Source organism: Oncorhynchus nerka, linkage group LG18, assembly GCF_034236695.1.
Source record: "Oncorhynchus nerka isolate Pitt River linkage group LG18, Oner_Uvic_2.0, whole genome shotgun sequence".
NCBI lineage: Eukaryota > Metazoa > Chordata > Actinopteri > Salmoniformes > Salmonidae > Oncorhynchus > Oncorhynchus nerka.
The window spans coordinates 13,848,541-13,866,855 of NC_088413.1; the positions used below are offsets into that span (position 1 = coordinate 13,848,541).

General features: G+C 49.0%; 1 protein-coding gene across 1 annotated transcript in view; it reads right to left on the reverse strand.

Moving 5' to 3' along the window:
- Positions 1 to 15,603, reverse strand: part of LOC135561997 (deleted in malignant brain tumors 1 protein-like) — an 18,543-nt gene extending 2,940 nt beyond the window's left edge. The window contains exons 1-10 of the mRNA XM_065004532.1: positions 15,518 to 15,603; positions 7,719 to 7,748; positions 7,173 to 7,487; positions 6,440 to 6,745; positions 6,036 to 6,314; positions 5,133 to 5,222; positions 2,174 to 2,203; positions 1,631 to 1,942; positions 897 to 1,202; positions 412 to 772 (exon numbers count right to left, since the gene is read on the reverse strand). Of these exons, the coding sequence (XP_064860604.1) occupies positions 412 to 772; positions 897 to 1,202; positions 1,631 to 1,942; positions 2,174 to 2,203; positions 5,133 to 5,222; positions 6,036 to 6,314; positions 6,440 to 6,745; positions 7,173 to 7,487; positions 7,719 to 7,748; positions 15,518 to 15,560 (2,072 nt within the window). The 5' untranslated portion in view covers positions 15,561 to 15,603. The remainder of the gene's footprint in view (positions 1 to 411; positions 773 to 896; positions 1,203 to 1,630; positions 1,943 to 2,173; positions 2,204 to 5,132; positions 5,223 to 6,035; positions 6,315 to 6,439; positions 6,746 to 7,172; positions 7,488 to 7,718; positions 7,749 to 15,517) is intronic.
- Between the last annotated feature and the right edge of the window lie 2,712 nt (positions 15,604 to 18,315).

Sequence of the window (18,315 nt, forward strand, 5' to 3'; positions counted from 1 at the left end):
GTATTTGATTCCTACTTGACTGAGTGATCTATTTAGTAAAGCAGACTGACAAGCTAAACAGTCATCATGAGAGGTGCAGAGGAAGTTGTATGAATGAAGGAAATCAGTTGAATATAATTATAATATGTTGATATTTCCTGAGCAGATCACTGTGAGTCCAGGAAGGAGATATAATACATGGACAAAAGTATGTGGAACTCAGCAGTGAGTTTTACAACAGAGGATTATTTTTACGCTCTACGTGGTTCAGCTCTCGGCGGTCCGTTCTGCTTGTGTTGTCTACCACTTCACGGCTGAGCCGTTGTTGCTCCTAGACTTGCCATGTTAAGTCACTGAGATCTTCAGTAAGTCCAATCTACTGGCAATGTTTGTCTATGGAGATTGCATGGATGTGTGCTTAATTTTAAACACCTGTCAGCAATGGGTGTGGCTGAAATAGCTGAATCCACTGAAGTCCACATACTTTTGGCCATATAGTGTATCTTGTTATTACCTGAGCAGATCACTGTGAGTCCAGGACGGAGATCATACGTTCTTCTACACTCCCTCAGTGAAGACTCAGACCCAGAACAAGAAACTCTAATCCCTCCAGTGGTGTTTCCAGGTGGTTCTGAAACATTGGAGCCACAACCCAGCTGTCGACACACTACAGCAGCTACATCCTCCTGGTCCCTGTCATCAGCTCCCACAGTCCTCCACTCTCCCTGGTCGTACCACTCCACTCCACCAGCACAGCGACTGCCTCCTCCCACCAGCCTCACATCATCAGGCTCTGAGAAAAGAAAGAGAGAGACAGTAATCTTACTATTTTCTCACTAAAACACACCTATATTGTCTCTCATATTCTTCACTCCAGGTGAGAAACAATGTTGATTGAGTGACAAACTGTTTCTTACCTGAGCAGGTGAGTCCAACAGCATTACCAGGTAGGCAGGTGTTGTTCTCTCTGTCTGAGGTGTCACAGTCCAGGAGAAGGGACTCATTGCCTTTACACTGGAACTCTTTATCCCAGGTCTGACCCCCACCTCCTCCATAGAGCCCCCCCTGTAGAGCTGCAGGAGCCCCACAGCCAACATCCCTACAGACTACCTCTGCATCCTGCCGGTCAAAGTCAGCTTCACACACTGAGGCCCAGGACTGATTGGACTTCACCTCCACTCTCCCAGAGCAGAGACCAGCTCCATCCACAAGCCGCACAGACTCTGGAGAAAAAGAGTTGGTTGAACATTCAATCAGTTTTGTTGATGACACTGTCAAGGACTAAACACAAATATGTTGGATAAAAGATTGTAGTTTGCTCTGTTTGATACTGTAAGAGGTAGAAATGGGTTCTTAGTCACTCAGGATCGGGTTGGGAATAATGCAGGCAGGACACAGGAATAAGTTCACTTCACTTTATAGAAAATAAACAGCTGGACATCCATCAGGCAGCTTCACTTCAGTAACATCTGAACTACAATGATCTGCCCATGAACATCTCCCATAAACCAATATGACAAACACAAATATAATGTTTAAATACATCTGACATCTCTCCCTCTATTTAAATGAAATAAAAACACATAAAACATGATACATGGTAATATTATATAATGAACAAATAAATCTCTCAATATGACCAGTCTCTTACCTGAACAGATCACATGATGATAATATCCACCATGACATCCACCAGGTCCTGCTATGTTGTCACACTGTCTAATAGCAGACTCATCTCCACTACATCTTCTAGATAGGGAGACTCCTCTTCTTCCATCTTCAACCAGACGTCCTCTAGATTCACCTACAACATTCCCACAGTTCAGCTCTCTACACAAAACCTTAGTCTTTCTCATCATGCCCAGCCACCCAAAACATAGACGTGACCACTCTCTAATGTAGAAGACTTCCATTGTCCCAGAACAGGAAGTGGTCCCATTCACCAGTCTGACTGAGAGTTCAGCTGTAAACAGCAGAGAGGAAAACACAGTGGTGAGGACAGATGATGACAGTGATTCTGTTATTCTAACAGCAGTGATGCTTTGTGGTTGACAAGTATTAGTAGTTCCAAAAAACACTACTTGTTATTGGGGTTTAGAATGGTTTGTATGGACACATGAATTTCTCCATGTGGGATAATAAAGTTGACTAATATTGAACTGCTATAATCACTGTAGATTTATACTCTACCTACCTGGTGGACTGACACTTTGAGCCTGGAGGTCTGAGGAGAAAGAGAGAGACAGAGGAGAAGAGAGAGAGAGAGGAGAAAGAGAGAGAGACAGAGGAGAAGAGAGAGACAGAGGAGAAAGAGAGAGAAAGAGAGAGAGAAACAAAGGAGAAGGGGAGGAGTCAGAGGAAGAGAGAGACAGAGGTTAAATGAACATCAACATGACCTTTCATGATGTGATGGGAAGACAGTCTTATCATGAGGTTTCACATGTGTTTGGTTACATAGTGTCAATGTTCTTCTGAGGGATAAAACAGCAAACATTAAGAGTGTTTACTTATCAGACCCACATATATAATAAATATACTATAATATACTATATTCATATGCTTTTAGTACTCACACATGAATCATATCCTGTTTGCAGGTCATGTGTTGTTTTGAGGCAGCAGTAAAAACAAAACAGACAGGACAGTTCCTCTTATGGCCACTGGGTGGTGATCTGGTGTCACAGTGTTGTTTTGAGGCAGCAGTAAAAACACACTGACAGGACAGTTCCTCTTATGGCCACTAGGTGGTGATCTGGTGTCACAGTGTTGTTTTGAGGCAGCAGTAAAAACACACTGACAGGACAGTTCCTCTTATGGCCACTAGGTGGTAATCTGGTGTCACAGACGCAGGACTGGAGACCAGAAGGAATCATTGTCCCAACTATCTGTCCTTTCTCCTAAAGTGTGCACTTGTTCCCTTCACTGAAATGACTGGTAAACTAAATATAGTGGAAACGCCCACTTAATAACAGTAGAGTCCTCTGAGTGGAACGGTGGGAGACAAACAGTACCTCCTCTCTCTTCTCTTCCTCTCCCCTTCTCTCATCCTCCTCTCCTCCCCTTCTCCCCCCTCTCCACTTCCTCCCCCTCTCCTCTCCTCTCTCCCCTCTCCCCTCTCTCCTCTCCCCTTCTCCTCTCCCCCACTGATCTTTCCCCCTCCCCTCTCCTCTCCCCCTCTCTTCTCCTCTCCCCTCCCCTTCTCCTCTCTCCCCCACTGATCTTTCCCCCTCTCCTCTCCCCCTCTCTTCTCCTCTCCCCTCCCCTCTCCCCACTGATCTTCCCCCTCTCTCCTCTCCCCCTCTCTTCTCCTCTCCCCTCCCCTTCTCCTCTCCCCTCCCCTCTCCCCACTGATCTTTCCCCCTCCCCTCTCCTCTCCCCCTCTCTTCTCCTCTCCTCTCCCCCCCCTCTCCCCTCTCCCCCACTGATCTTCCCCCTCTCTCCTCTCCCCTTCTCTTCTCCTCTCCCCCTCCCCTTCTCCTCTAGTCCCTTTTCTCTCCTCTCCCTCTCCTCTCCTCCCCTATTCTCCCCTTCTCCTCTAGTCCCTTTTCTCTCCTCTCCCTCTCCTCTCCTCCCCTATTCTCCCCCTCTCCTCTCCTCTTCTCCCCTCTCTCCCCCTCTTCTATTCTCCCCCTCTCCTCTTCTCCACCTCTCCTCTTCTCTCCCCTCTCCTCTTCTCTCCCCCTCCTCTTCTCCCCATCTCCTCTCATTTTCTCCCCCTCCTCCCTCTCCTCCCTCTCCTCTCCTCCACCCCCTCCTCTTCTCTCCTCTCCCCCCTCTTCTCCCCCCTCTTATCTCCTCTCCTCTTCTCCACCCCTCTTCTTCTCCCCCTCTCCTCTTCTCCCCTCCTCCTCTTCTCCTCTTCTCCCCCTCTTCTCTCCTCTTCTCCCCCTCTCATCTTCTCCTCCTCTTCTCCACCCCCTCTTCTTCTCCCCCCTCCTCTTCTCCCCTCCTCCTCTTCTCCTCCTCTTCTCCTCTTCTCCCCGTCTCCTCCTCTTCTCCTCTTCTCCCCTCCTCCTCTTCTCCCCTCTCCTCTTCTCCCCTCCTCCTCTTCTCCTTCTCTTCTCCTCTTCTCCCCGTCTCCTCTTCTCCTCCTCTTCTCCCCGTCTCCACCTCTCCTCTTCTCCTCCTCTTCTCCACCCCCTCTTCTTCTCCCCCTCTCCTCTTCACCTCCTCTTCTCCTCTTCTCCCCGTCTCCTCTTCTCCTCCTCTTCTCCTCTTCCTCTCCCCCTCTCCTCTCCACCTCTCCTCTTCTCCTCCTCTCGTCTTCCTCTCCCCCTCTCCTCTCCACCTCTCCTCCTCTCCCTCTCTCCTCTTCTCCACCTCTCCCCCTCTTTACTCTTATTCTGCCCCACCTTATATTCTATGAATTTATGGTTGGATCAGAATCTCCGTTTTAATCTTTGTCCAGTACAGAGAATTAAAACCACAAGTCTAAATCCCTAACTCCATCCATGGCTAATTTAGGAAAGGGACCATTTTAGCTAGCAAGACAACGACACAATGAGATGCATTCAAGTTTTTTTTTCTGTAAATGATGTTTGACTTGTGATGTGATTGGTCTGAAGCCAAATCCAAACTGGCTTCCCATTGCACTTTTATTTGATGTGCCAGGACCATTCACAGCTGAGCTCACTCAGTTGAGCTCAATGCTGATTGGCTAATAAATAATAAAACATTTATCAAGGGAGGCCAAATTATTAAATATTTACTGACTAAAAATATAATACTAGGTGACAATATAATAAACCCACACAGTATCTAGAACTACACAATTATTAAATATTTACTGACTAGAAATATAATAAACCCACACAGTATCTAGAACTACACAATTATTATATATTTACTGACTAGAAATATAATAAACCCACACAGTATCTAGAACTACACAATTATTAAATATTTACTGACTAGAAATATAATAAACCACACATTATCTAGAACTACACAACTACAAAATGTCAAAGTGAACTTAAATGCTGTTTGGCCCTAAACAGACAGGACACGGTGGCAGACTACCTGACCACTGTGAATGATGGAAAACAGAGAAGAAATGGACAATGTACAGACTCAGTGAGCCTGGCCTTGCTATTGAGCCCACTGTGTGCCCACTGCCCACAAACTGAGGTGGAAACTGAGCATCACTTTCTAACCTCCTGCCCTGAACACCTTGGGCCCCTGGTGGCCCCTGGAGACCCCTCCCATTGAGTCAGTCAGGAAGATATCAGGCTGGACCAGGAGATCTGTAACAATAAAAGAGAACAAGAAAAACCTCTTCAACTAGTTTCCTATAGATATGACAATAACATCAGCATGTAACAGTGCCAGCCACCCTCCCTCACAGGGCAACATGAGTAGTGGGCCTACAGTCACTGAGACAACATATGTTGATATCAGGCTGAAGCAGGACATCTGGAACAAGAGGAGAGAAAAATAAAACGTAGCTCCTCAACTACTTTCCTCATTTAGATGTGACAATAACATGACATGTGACAGTGGTAGTGAGTAGAGACGTTCACTGAGGTAACACTCAAATACAAAAGCATTCTGGGATATGTAAGTTGTATTTGATTTCTACTTGACTGAGTGATCTATTTAGTAAAGCAGACTGACAAGCTAAACAGTCATCATGAGAGGTGCAGAGGAAGTTGTATGAATGAAGGAAATCGGTTGAATATAATTATAATATGTTGATATTTCCTGAGCAGATCACTGTGAGTCCAGGAAGGAGATATAATACATGGACAAAAGTATGTGGAACTCAGCAGTGAGTTTTACAACAGAGGATTATTTTTACGCTCTACGTGGTTCAGCTCTCAGCGGTCCGTTCTGTTTGTGTTGTCTACCACTTCACGGCTGAGCCGTTGTTGCTCCTAGACTTGCCACGTTAAGTCACTGAGATCTTCAGTAAGTCCAATCTACTGGCAATGTTTGTCTATGGAGATTGCATGGCTGTGTGCTTAATTTTAAACACCTGTCAGCAATGGGTGTGGCTGAAATAGCCAAATCCACTAAAGTCCACATACTATTGGCCATATAGTGTGTCTTGTTATTACCTGAGCAGATCACTGTGAGTCCAGGACGGAGAGCATTCATTCTCCAACACTCCCTCAGTGAAGACTCAGACCCAGAACAGATAAATCCAACCCCTCCAATGATGTTTCCAGGAAGTACTGAAACAGTGGAGCCACAACCCAGCTGTCTACACACTACTGCAGCTACAGCCTCCTGGTCCCTGTCATCAGCTCCCACAGTCCTCCACTCTCTCTGGTCGTACCGCTCCACTCTACCAGCACAGCGACTGCCTCCTCCCACCAGCCTCACATAATCAGGCTCTGAGAAAAGAAAAGAGAGAGACAGTAATCTTACTATTTTCTCACTAAAACACACCTATATTGTCTTTCAAATTCTTCACTCCAGGTGAGAAACAATGCTGATTGAGTGACAAACTGTTTCTTACCTGAGCAGGTGAGTCCAACAGCATCACCAGGTAGGCAGGTGTTGTTCTCTCTGTCTGAGGTGTCACAGTCCAGGAGAAGGGACTCTTTGCCTTTACACTGGAACTCTTTATCCCAGGTCTGACCCTCACCTTCTCCATAGAGCCCCCCCTGTAGAGCTGCAGGAGCCCCACAGCCAAGCTCCCCACAGACTACCTCTGCATCCTGCCGGTCAAAGTCAGCTTCACACACTGAGGCCCAGGACTGATTGGACTTCACCTCCACTCTCCCAGAGCAGAGACCAGCTCCATCCACAAGCCGCACAGACTCTGGAGAAAAAGAGTTGGTTGAACATTCAAACAGTTTTGTTGATGACACTGTCAAGGACTAAACACAAATATGTTGGTTAAAAGATTGTAGTTTGCTATGTTTGATACTGTAAGAGGTAGAAATGGGTTCTTAGTCACTCAGGATCGGGTTGGGAATAATGCAGGCAGGAGACAGGAATAAGTTCACTTCACTTTATAGAAAATAAACAGCTGGACATCATCAGGCAGCTTCACTTCAGTACCATCTGAACTACAATGATCTGCCCATGAACATCTCCCATAAACCAATATGACAAACACAAATATAATGTTTAAATACATCTGACATCTCTCCCTCTATTTAAATGAAATAAATACACATAAAACATGATACATGGTAATATTGTATAATGTATAAATACATCTCTCAATATGACCAGTCTCTTACCTGAACAGATCACATGATGATAATATCCACCATAACAGAAACCAGGTCCTCCTTTGTTGTCACACTGTCTAATAGAAGACTCATCTCCCCTGCATCTACTATATAGTATGACTCCTCTACTTCCATCTTCAACTAGACCTCCTATAGAATCAGCTACAGGATTCCCACAGTCCATCTCTCTACACACAACCTTAGCATCTCTCATCATGCTCCACAACCACCTAGGACATAGACGCGACCACTCTCCTCTGTAGAAGACTTCCACTTTCCCAGAACAGGAAGTGGTCCCATTCACCAGTCTGACTGAGTATTCAGCTGTAAACAGCAGAGAGGAAAACACAGTGGTGAGGACAGATGATGACAGTGATTCTGTTATTCTAACAGCAGTGATGCTTTGTGGTTGACAAGTATTAGTAGTTCCATAAAACACTACTTGTTATTGGGGTTTAGAATGGTTTGTATGGACACATGAATTTCTCCATGTGGGATAATAAAGTTGACTAATATTGAACTGCTATAATCACTGTAGATTTATACTCTACCTACCTGGTGGACTGACGCTTTGAGCCTGGAGATCTGAGGAGAAAGAGAGAGACAGAGGAGAAGAGAGAGAGAGAGAGGAGAAAGAGAGAGAGACAGAGAGAGAGAGAGAGAGAGAGGAGAAGAGAGAGAGACAGAGGAGAAGAGAGAGAGAGAGGAGAAAGAGAGAGAGACAGAGGAGAGAGAGAGAGAGGAGAAGAGAGAGAGACAGAGGAGAAAGAGAGAGAGAGAGGAGAAAGAGAGAGAGACAGAGGAGAGAGAGAAAGAGAGAAATAAAGGAGAAGGGGAGGAGTCAGAGGAAGAGAGAGACAGAGGTTAAATTAACATCAACATGACCTTTCATGATGTGATGGGAAGACAGTCTTATCATGAGGTTTCACATGTGTTTAGTTACATAGTGTCAATGTTCTTCTGAGTGATAAAACAGCAAACATTAAGAGTGTTTACTTATCAGACCCACATATATAATAAATATAATATAATATACTATATTCATATATTCTTAGTACTCACACATGAATCTTATCATGTTTTCAGGTCATGTGTTGTTTTGAGCCAGCAGTAAAAACACACTGACAGGACAGTTCCTCTTATGGCCACTAGGTGGTAATCTGGTGTCACAGACGCAGGACTGGAGACCAGAAGGAATCACTTTCTCCTAAAAGTGTACACTTGTTCCCTTCACTGAAATGACTAATATACTAAATATGGTGGAAAAGCCCACTTGATAACAGTAGAGTCCTCTGAGTGGAACGGTGGGAGACAAACAGTACCTCCTCTCCCCTTCAATCATCCTCTTCTCCCCCCTCTACTCCCCCTTCTCATCTCCCTCTCTCCTCTCCTCCCCCTTCTCCTCTCCTCTCCCCCTCTCCTCTACTCCCCCTTCTCCTCTCCTCTCCCATTCCCTCTTCTCCCCTCTCTTCTTCTCACCCTCTCCCCTTCTCCTCTCCTACCCCCACTCCTCTCCCCTCTCCTATCCTCCCCTCCTTCTCTCCTCTCCCCCTCTCTCTTCTCCTAATCTCCTATTCTCTTCTCTCTTCTCCCCAATTATACTCGTCTCTTCTATCCAGTCCACTCTTCTCCACTGTCTCATCTTCTCCCCCTCTCTTCTCTCCCCCTCTCTTATCCTCTTCTCCTCACTCTCCTCTTCTCCTCTTCTCGTCTCCTCTCCCCCTCTTTTTTCCTTTTCTGCCCCTCACCTCTCCTCCCCTTTATTCCCCCTCTTCTCCCCCTTCCCTTCCCTTCTCCTCTCCTTCCCTCTCTTCTCCTCCCCCTTTATTCCCCCTCTTCTCCTGCTCTCCTCTCCCCTTCTCCTCGCCCCTCTCCCCATCTCCTCTCCCCTCTCCCCTTCTCCTCTCCTCTCCTGTCCTCTCCACTATCCTCTCCTCGCCCCTCTCCCCATCCCCTCTCCCCTTCTACTCTCATCTCCTCTCCACTATCCTCTCCTCTCCACTATCCTCTCCTCTCCCCTCGCCCCTTCTCTCTCCCCTCTCCTCTCCCCTTCTCCTCTCCTCTCCCCTCTCCTCTTTACCCCTTCTCTCCTCTTCTTCTTCCTTTTCTCTCCTCTTCCACTCTCTTCTCCCCTCCCCTCTCCTCTCCTCCCCCCTCCTCCCCTGTCCTCTTCTCCGCCGCTACTCTCCTCCCCCTCCCTCTCCCACCTCTTCTCACTCCTCTCCTCTTCTCCCCGTCTCCTTTCCTCTTCTACCCCTCACCTCTACTCTTCTTCTCTTCTCCTGTTCTGCCCCTCTCCTCTTCTCCCCCTCTCGTCTTCTCTTCTCTCCCTCTCCTCTCCCTCTCCTCTCTTCTCTTCTCCTCTACTCTCCTCTCTTCTCCTCTTCTCCCCTTCTCCCCCTCTCCTCACCTCTTCTCTTCCTCCCCTCTCCTCTTCTCCCCCTCTCCTCACCTCTTCTCCACACCCCTCTACACTTCCTCCCCCTCTCCTCTTCTCCCTCTCTAATCACCTCTTCTCCACCCCCTCTTCTCTTCTCCTCCTCTCCCCCTCACCCTTCTCCACCCCCCTCTTCTCTTCTCCTCCTCTCCCCCTCACCTCTTCTCCACCCCCCCCTCTCTCTCTTCTCCTCCTCTCCCCTCTCTCTTCTCCTCCTCTCCTCTTCTCCCCCTCTTTACTCTTATTCTGCCTCACCTCATATTCTTCTCCTATTCTGCCCCTCTCCTCTTCTCTCCCTCTCTTCCCCACATTTCTCATCTTCTACCCCCTCTCCTCTCCCCCTCTTCTCACACTACATTGACACTCTTTGGTGTTTCTCTACAAGTAGGGTGAGTCAACATGTGTTTTTTTACACACACACACACACACCCCCACATTGATCATTTACTTCTTCTGTTCTATGTGTGTGTGTGTGTGTGTGTGTGTGTGTGTGTGTGTGTGTGTGTGTGTGTGTGTGTGTGTGTGTGTGTGTGTGTGTGGAAAAAACACATGTTGACTCACCCTACTTGTAGAGAAACACCAAAGCCTCTTTCATGTATCCTACACGTCTATGACTCTGTCATACAGGAGACCATTTTAGTTTTTTTTTCTCCTAAGGTACCTGGCTAAAATGCTTGCTAGCTAGCATAACTTCCTGACATGGGCAACGATGCGCCAAGCCAGCTAGTTGATTAGCCTACTACATCTAGCTACAGTACATGTTGAACTTCCATCCTCTCAGGCCAGCTAGTTAACATTAACCTACTACATCTAGCTACAGTACATGTTGAACTTCCATCCTGTCAGGCCAGCTAGTTAACATTAGCCTACTACATCTAGCTACAGTACATGTTGAACTTCCATCCTGTCAGGCCAGCTAGTTAACATTAGCCTACTACATCTAGCTACATGTTGAACTTCCATCCTCTCAGGCCAGCTGGTTAACATTAGCCTACTACATCTAGCTACATTTTGAACTTCCATCCTCTCAGGCCAGCTAGTTAACATTAGCCTACTACATCTAGCTACATGTTGAACTTCCATCCTGTCAGGCCAGCTAGTTAACATTAGCCTACTACATCTAGCTACATGTTGAACTTCCATCCTCTCAGGCCAGCTAGTTAACATTAGCCTACTACATCTAGCTACATGTTGAACTTCCATCCTGTCAGGCCAGCTAGTTAACATTAGCCTACTACATCTAGCTACATGTTGAACTTCCATCCTCTCAGGCCAGCTAGTTAACATTAGCCTACTACATCTAGCTACATGTTGAACTTCCATCCTGTCAGGCCAGCTAGTTAACATTAGCCTACTACATCTAGCTACATGTTGAACTTCCATCCTCTCAGGCCAGCTAGTTAACATTAGCCTACTACATCTAGCTACATGTTGAACTTCCATCCTCTCAGGCCAGCTAGTTAACATTAGCCTACTACATCTAGCTACAGTACATGTTGAACTTCCATCCTCTCAGGCCAGCTAGTTAACATTAACCTACTACATCTAGCTACATGTTGAACTTCCATCCTCTCAGGCCAGCTAGTTAACATTAGCCACAATGAGATGCATTCAAGTTTTTTTTCTGTAAATGATGATGTTTGACTTGTGATGTGATTGGTCTGAAGCCAAATCCAAACTGGCTTCCCTTTACACTGCACCAGGACCATTCACAGCTGAGCTCACTCAATTTAGCTCAATGCTGATTGGCTATTAATTAATAAAACATTTATCAAGGGAGGCCAAATTATTAAATATTTACTGACTAGGAAATATAATAAACCTACACAGTATCTAGAACTACACAACCACAAAATGTCAAAGTGAATTTAAATGCTGTTTGGCCCTAAACAGACAGGACACGGTGGCAGACTACCTGACCACTGTGAATGATGGAAAACAGAGAAGAAATGGACAATGTACAGACTCAGTGAGCCTGGCCTTGCTATTGCCCACTGTGCCCACTGCCCACAAACTGAGGTGGAAACTGAGCAGCACTTCCCAACCTCCTGCCAAATGTACAACGATATAGGAGACATATTCTCTCAGATTACAAAGACCCCAAAATAATTTGAAAACAAATATAATATTGGCAAGCTCCTGTATCTGTTAGGTGAAATACGACAGTGTGTAATCATGTCAGCAGAATGTGTGACCTGTTGTGATGAGAACAGGGTAACCAGTGGAGAACAAACACCACAGTAAATAAAACCTAGGACTAGATTTATCACTTTCGTTCATTTCCCTTGACATTTGTACTTCTACTTTTTGTACACACATCTCACTCTCCTAAACACCAGCTGACTGAGAGGGCCCTAGTGGAGCCAGGTGGCTGAGAGGGCCCTAGTGGAGCCAGGTGGCTGAGAGGGCCCTAGTGGAGCCAGCTGACTGAGAGGGCCCTAGTGGAACCAGCTGACTGAGAGGGCCCTAGTGGAGCCAGGTGGCTGAGAGGGCCCTAGTGGAGCCAGGTGGCTGAGAGGGCCCTAGTGGAGCCAGGTGGCTGAGAGGGCCCTAGTGGAGCCAGGTGGCTGAGAGGGCCCTAGTGGAGCCAGGTGGCTGAGAGGGCCCTAGTGGAGCCAGCTGACTGAGAGGGCCCTAGTGGAACCAGCTGACTGAGAGGGCCCTAGTGGAGCCAGGTGGCTGAGAGGGCCCTAGTGGAGCCAGGTGGCTGAGAGGGCCCTAGTGGAGCCAGGTGGCTGAGAGGGCCCTAGTGGAGCCAGGTGGCTGAGAGGGCCCTAGTGGAGCCAGGTGGCTGAGAGGGCATTAGTGGAACCAGCTGACTGAGAGGGCCCTAGTGGAGCTGGCTGGCTGAGAGGGCCCTAGTGGAGCCAGCTGGCTGAGAGGGCCCTAGTGGAGCCAGGTGGCTGAGAGTACCTTAGTGGAGCCAGGTGGCTGAGAGGGCCTTGGTGGAACCAGCTGACTGAGAGGGCCCTAGTGGAGCAGGCTGGCTGAGAGGGCCCTAGTGGAGCCAGCTGGCTGAGAGGGTCCTAGTGGAGCCAGGTGGCTGAGAGTACCTTAGTGGAGCCAGGTGGCTGAGAGGGCCCTAGTGGAGCCAGGTGGCTGAGAGGGCCCTAGTGGAGCCAGGTGGCTGAGAGGGGCCCTAGTGGAGCCAGGTGGCTGAGAGGGCCTAGTGGCCAGGTGGCTGAGAGGGCCCTAGTGGAGCCAGGTGGCTGAGAGGGCCCTAGTGGAGCCAGGTGGCTGAGAAGGCCTTAGTGGAACCAGCTGGCTGAGAGGGCCCTAGTGGAGCCAGCTGGCTGAGAGGGCCCTAGTGGAGCCAGGTGGCTGAGAGGGCCCTAGTGGAGCCAGGTGGCTGGGAGGGCCCTAGTGGAGCCAGGTGACTGAGAGGGCCCTAGTGGAGCCAGGTGGCTGAGATGGCCCTAGTGGAGCCAGGTGGCTGAGAGGGCCCTAGTGGAGCCAGGTGACTGAGAGTGCCCTAGTGGAGCCAGGCTGGCTGAGAGGGCCCTAGTGGAGCCGGCTGGCTGGGAGGGTCCTAGTGGAGCCAGGTGGCTGAGAGGGCCTTAGTGGAACCAGCTGACTGAGAGGGCCCTAGTGGAGCCAGGTGGCTGAGAGGGCCCTGAGAGTGGTGCCAGGAGGCTGAGAGACCCTGAGTGGAACCAGGTGGCTGAGAGGGCCCTAGTGGAGCAGGCTGGCTGAGAGGGCCCTAGTGGAGCCAGCTGGCTGAGAGGGCACTAGTGGAGCCAGGTGGCTGAGAGGGCCCTAGTGGTGCCGGGTGGCTGAGGGTCCTGGAGCCAGAAGGCTGAGAGGGCCCTAGTGGAGCTGAGTGGGCCCTAGTGGAGCCTGGCTGAGAGGGCTAGTGGAGCCCTAGCTGAGAGGGCCAGTGGGTGGCTGAGAGGGCCCTAGAAAAGCAGGCTGGCTGAGAGGGCCCTAGTGGAGCCAGGTGGCTGAGAGGGCCCTAGTGGAGCAGGCTGGCTGAGAGGTCCCTAGTGGAGCCAGGTGGCTGAGAGGGCATTAGTGGAACCAGCTGACTGAGAGGGCCCTAGTGGAGCTGGCTGGCTGAGAGGGCCCTAGTGGAGCCAGCTGGCTGAGAGGGCCCTAGTGGAGCCAGGTGGCTGAGAGTACCTTAGTGGAGCCAGGTGGCTGAGAGGGCCTTGGTGGAACCAGCTGACTGAGAGGGCCCTAGTGGAGCAGGCTGGCTGAGAGGGCCCTAGTGGAGCCAGCTGGCTGAGAGGGTCCTAGTGGAGCCAGGTGGCTGAGAGTACCTTAGTGGAGCCAGGTGGCTGAGAGGGCCCTAGTGGAGCCAGGTGGCTGAGAGGGCCCTAGTGGAGCCAGGTGGCTGAGAGGGCCCTAGTGGAGCCAGGTGGCTGAGAGGGCCCTAGTGGAGCCAGGTGGCTGAGAGGGCCCTAGTGGAGCCAGGTGGCTGAGAGGGCCCTAGTGGAGCCAGGTGGCTGAGAAGGCCTTAGTGGAACCAGCTGACTGAGAGGGCCCTAGTGGAGCCAGCTGGCTGAGAGGGCCCTAGTGGAGCCAGGTGGCTGAGAGGGCCCTAGTGGAGCCAGGTGGCTGGGAGGGCCCTAGTGGAGCCAGGTGACTGAGAGGGCCCTAGTGGAGCCAGGTGGCTGAGATGGCCCTAGTGGAGCCAGGTGGCTGAGAGGGCCCTAGTGGAGCCAGGTGACTGAGAGTGCCCTAGTGGAGCCGGCTGGCTGAGAGGGCCCTAGTGGAGCCGGCTGGCTGGGAGGGTCCTAGTGGAGCCAGGTGGCTGAGAGGGCCTTAGTGGAACCAGCTGACTGAGAGGGCCCTAGTGGAGCCAGGTGGCTGAGAGGGCCCTAGTGGTGCCAGGAGGCTGAGAGACCCTGAGTGGAACCAGGTGGCTGAGAGGGCCCTAGTGGAGCAGGCTGGCTGAGAGGGCCCTATTGGAGCCAGCTGGCTGAGAGGGCACTAGTGGAGCCAGGTGGCTGAGAGGGCCCTAGTGGTGCCGGGTGGCTGAGAGGGTCCTAGTGGAGCCAGAAGGCTGAGAGGGCCCTAGTGGAGCTAGCTAGCTGAGTGGGCCCTAGTGGAGCCAGGTGGCTGAGAGGGCTCTAGTGGAGCCAGCTAGCTGAGAGGGCCCTAGTGGAGCCGGGTGGCTGAGAGGGCCCTAGAAAAGCAGGCTGGCTGAGAGGGCCCTAGTGGAGCCAGGTGGCTGAGAGGGCCCTAGTGGAGCAGGCTGGCTGAGAGGTCCCTAGAAGAGCCGGCTGGCTGAGAGGGCCCTAGTGGAGCTCTTCCTTTACTATTTCTCTCCCCTCCCCCATCTCTTCCCTCCCCTTGTCTCTCTTTCTCTCTCTTCCACATTTCTCTCTCCCCTCCCCTTCTCTCTACCCTCCGTTTCTCTCTCCTTCTCTTTCCTCCACAAATCTCTCTCTCCCCTCTCCTTTTCTCTCTGTTACCCTCCTCCCTCTCCTACCCTGATTTCTCCCCGTCCCTCCTCTCTCCTCCCTCTCGCTCTGCTCATTTCTCTTGTTCTCTCTCTCTTCGTGACATATAATGTTGGACCTGTTGATCTTGACTCAGCTCATAGACCTCTATCATCTACACCCCTCCCTTCTCCTACTCTAACATAACACCAATATAATACATAATATATAGTCTCATTCATTTACATAGAGACAGATACAATCAATCATTGACACACTGAATATACAACAGTCAGATGCATGACACCATCACAACTTAACTGACATTAGTGCCTGTCCCCAGATGGACAGTTAGACTACAGTAAAGTACATTTAAAGGTGATCACATCATTGTCCTGCTTTGAGACAGATGTTTACTGTCTGCTTCCAGTTGCATGTTATTTTACTAACCCTGCAAATGGTAAGATATCTTACAATATTAAATCACATCTCAGTAACTGTCACACGTGTATATCAACATAACAGCATCCTACCTGTGAACCACAACAGGGTCATCAGTACCACTGCAGGTATCATATCTGTCTCTAACTGGGGCTCCACAGTCTGCTGTCAAAAAGAGTGGACTGAAGAGTGAAAAATACTGCTAGGCTATATGACTTCTATCTCATTACTTCCTTACTTCTATGACGTGACAAACTTAAGCAGATAAGATCAGTTAAACCCACCAACATACAGGAAACACTGACATTAGAAAAACTCCACAGGAAACTGCTGGCAGAGCAGCAAAGTTACACATAGTGTGTCCTATAATATCACCTCTTACTTTCTACTGCCTGAGTTCACCTCTTCTAAGGGTTTACTGGACAACTAGAAAAAGGTCTGGATGTCTTATATTGAAAACAGTACAACAAAGGGAGTCTGTATTGAAAAGATGCCCACTTCCTGTTTTCAATAGCTGCTGGGTTGTTCAGTCCTGCCTTGGGGGTCTGCTGTCCTGTGTGTTGTCACTCTGGCCTTGACCCAATACACCTGAAACCAATAGTGAATGTTTCACTAAGACCCTAAAGCTGAGTGGGATGTGTTGGGTTGGGGCTCTGCAGGGCAGTGGACACATAGGGACAGAACAGGGAGACCCAGATATACTGTGTGGATGTTAAAGAGCTCTACAGGACTACTAGGTCATATGAGATGAATTGTGCTGTTTCTGTGTTAATGTATGTGCAGGTGTTTCCAATCCTTTCCCTTGGGATAAAAACCAAATCAAAAAGTAGGAATGAAATTGTGTTGGAGAGAGAGTTAAGTTGTGTACTTGACTTGTGGGGGTCAGGGAGAGAGTTGAGTTATGTACTAGACTGGTGGGGGTCGATGAATTGAGTTATGTACTAGACTGGTGGGGGTCAGGGAGAGAGTTGAGTTGTGTACTAGACTGGTGGGGGTCGATGAGAGAATTTAGTTATGTACTAGACTGGTGGGGGTCAGGGAGAGAGTTGAGTTATGTACTAGACTGGTGGGGGTCGGAGGGAGAGTTGAGTTGTGTACTAGACTGATGGGGGTCAGGGAGATATTTGATGAATATACTAGAATAGTGGGGGTCAGGTAAAGAGTTCAGTTATGTACTAGACTGGTGGGGGTCGAGGAGAGATTTGAGTTATGTACTAGACTGGTGGGGGTCAGGGAGAGAGTTGAGTTATGTACTAGACTAGTGGGGGTCAGGGAGAGAGTTGAGTTATGTACTAGACTGGTGGGGGTCAGGGAGAGAGTTGAGTTATTGACAAGACTGGTGGTGGTGAGAGACAGGGAATTGAGTTATGTACTAGACTGGTGGGGGTCAGGGAGAGAGTTGGGCACGGAGCCCCGTGTCACGAGGAGTGAAGGGGCGGAACCTAAGACCGGACTCAGATGAGGAAGCAGGGATAATGAACCAAATGTTTACTGTAAACAAAGAGATACGGAGTGCTGAACCGGGGGAACTTGGATGAGTAGCAGGAAAACCCGGAAGTGGAGAGTGAGGTTGGAGTTGGCTGAGTTGAACAGGGTAAGCAGGTCTGGAGGGGAATCCAATGTAGTGGTAGGGAGGGAAATCCAAAGCAAGGTGGTGTGGAAGGACCACCAGAGGGCAGGCTGGGCTCATGGATAGTAGCCCAACAAGGCATGGGAGACAAGGTAACCAGAGGCAATTAAGCACAGCTGACGGTACTAATGACATACTCTCCTTCCCCTATAAGAGAGAGAATGGAACCAGCAGAGAGAGGGGGGAAACTATCTCTGGAAGATGGCCACCGAGAGAGAGGAGCTATCCAGGAAGAACCACTAAGACGGTGACAATCCCGTGACATTTTGTTGTAGTTTAAAGATAAGCCTATTGTGTTCCTGTTTCATCTGGAGAAGAAGATGTATGTTTTTCCTTGGAAGATTTTCATTGATTATGTTGGACTGTTTGTGTTGACCAAATGCCCTCAATAGAGAACTGTGTTCAATCAAGAAAACCTACTCCTGACTCGTTTATTCCACCTTCCCGCTTTAGAGTGACGCCCAATTACTTGGTCCGCTCACAGTGGTGTGGTGGTGAGCTGTGGAACAGTAGACAGGAGCCGGAGCCACAGACAGAGCGGTAACTGTAATGAGAGGATAAAATGGTGTAAGGCAGGGAAACAGGATCTTGAGTAGTAACTAAAGGCTAGGATAATGTCTGACTGAGCAGATATTACGATCTGGCAGAGTGGTGGCAGGATTGGGTATTTGTAGAGGTCTTGATTATGGAACGGGTTGCAGCTGGTAGGGATCTGCTCTGACTCCAGCACACCTGTCTCCAACCACACCATCACACAAACATAAAGGGAGGGGGAGAGAGAGTGTACTGGGGAATGGCTGCAGGTAAATGTCAAGTAATTATTTAATCAGTTTTCATAAATTCCAATTATATTTATCGGTCTGATACCCAGAGTTTGTAAAGTTCTGGTCTTAAATAAAACAGACAGAATTCCCAGCTCACAATTGATCTTGTCCCAATTTATTTGCGAGAGCTCTCAAGTTTTCACAATTACAGTCCTTCTTATATCATCCTAAACTACGCACAGACATACACACAAACATGGATTTTCACATGAGTCTAACCACAGTTTATAACCCCTAAACTGACCGTTCCAGGCTGCCCCAGACACCGTAACTCTGGAGGAGCCCTCCACGTCCTCTCTTATCTCCACGTACATTCCTTTCTTCCTAGGTCCATGCCATGTAACCCCTTCCTAATGGACACACATTATTTAATACTACAAGAAAGACAGGGTAGAATTCTTGCCAGTTATAGTGCAGTATACCTCATTTAGTCATT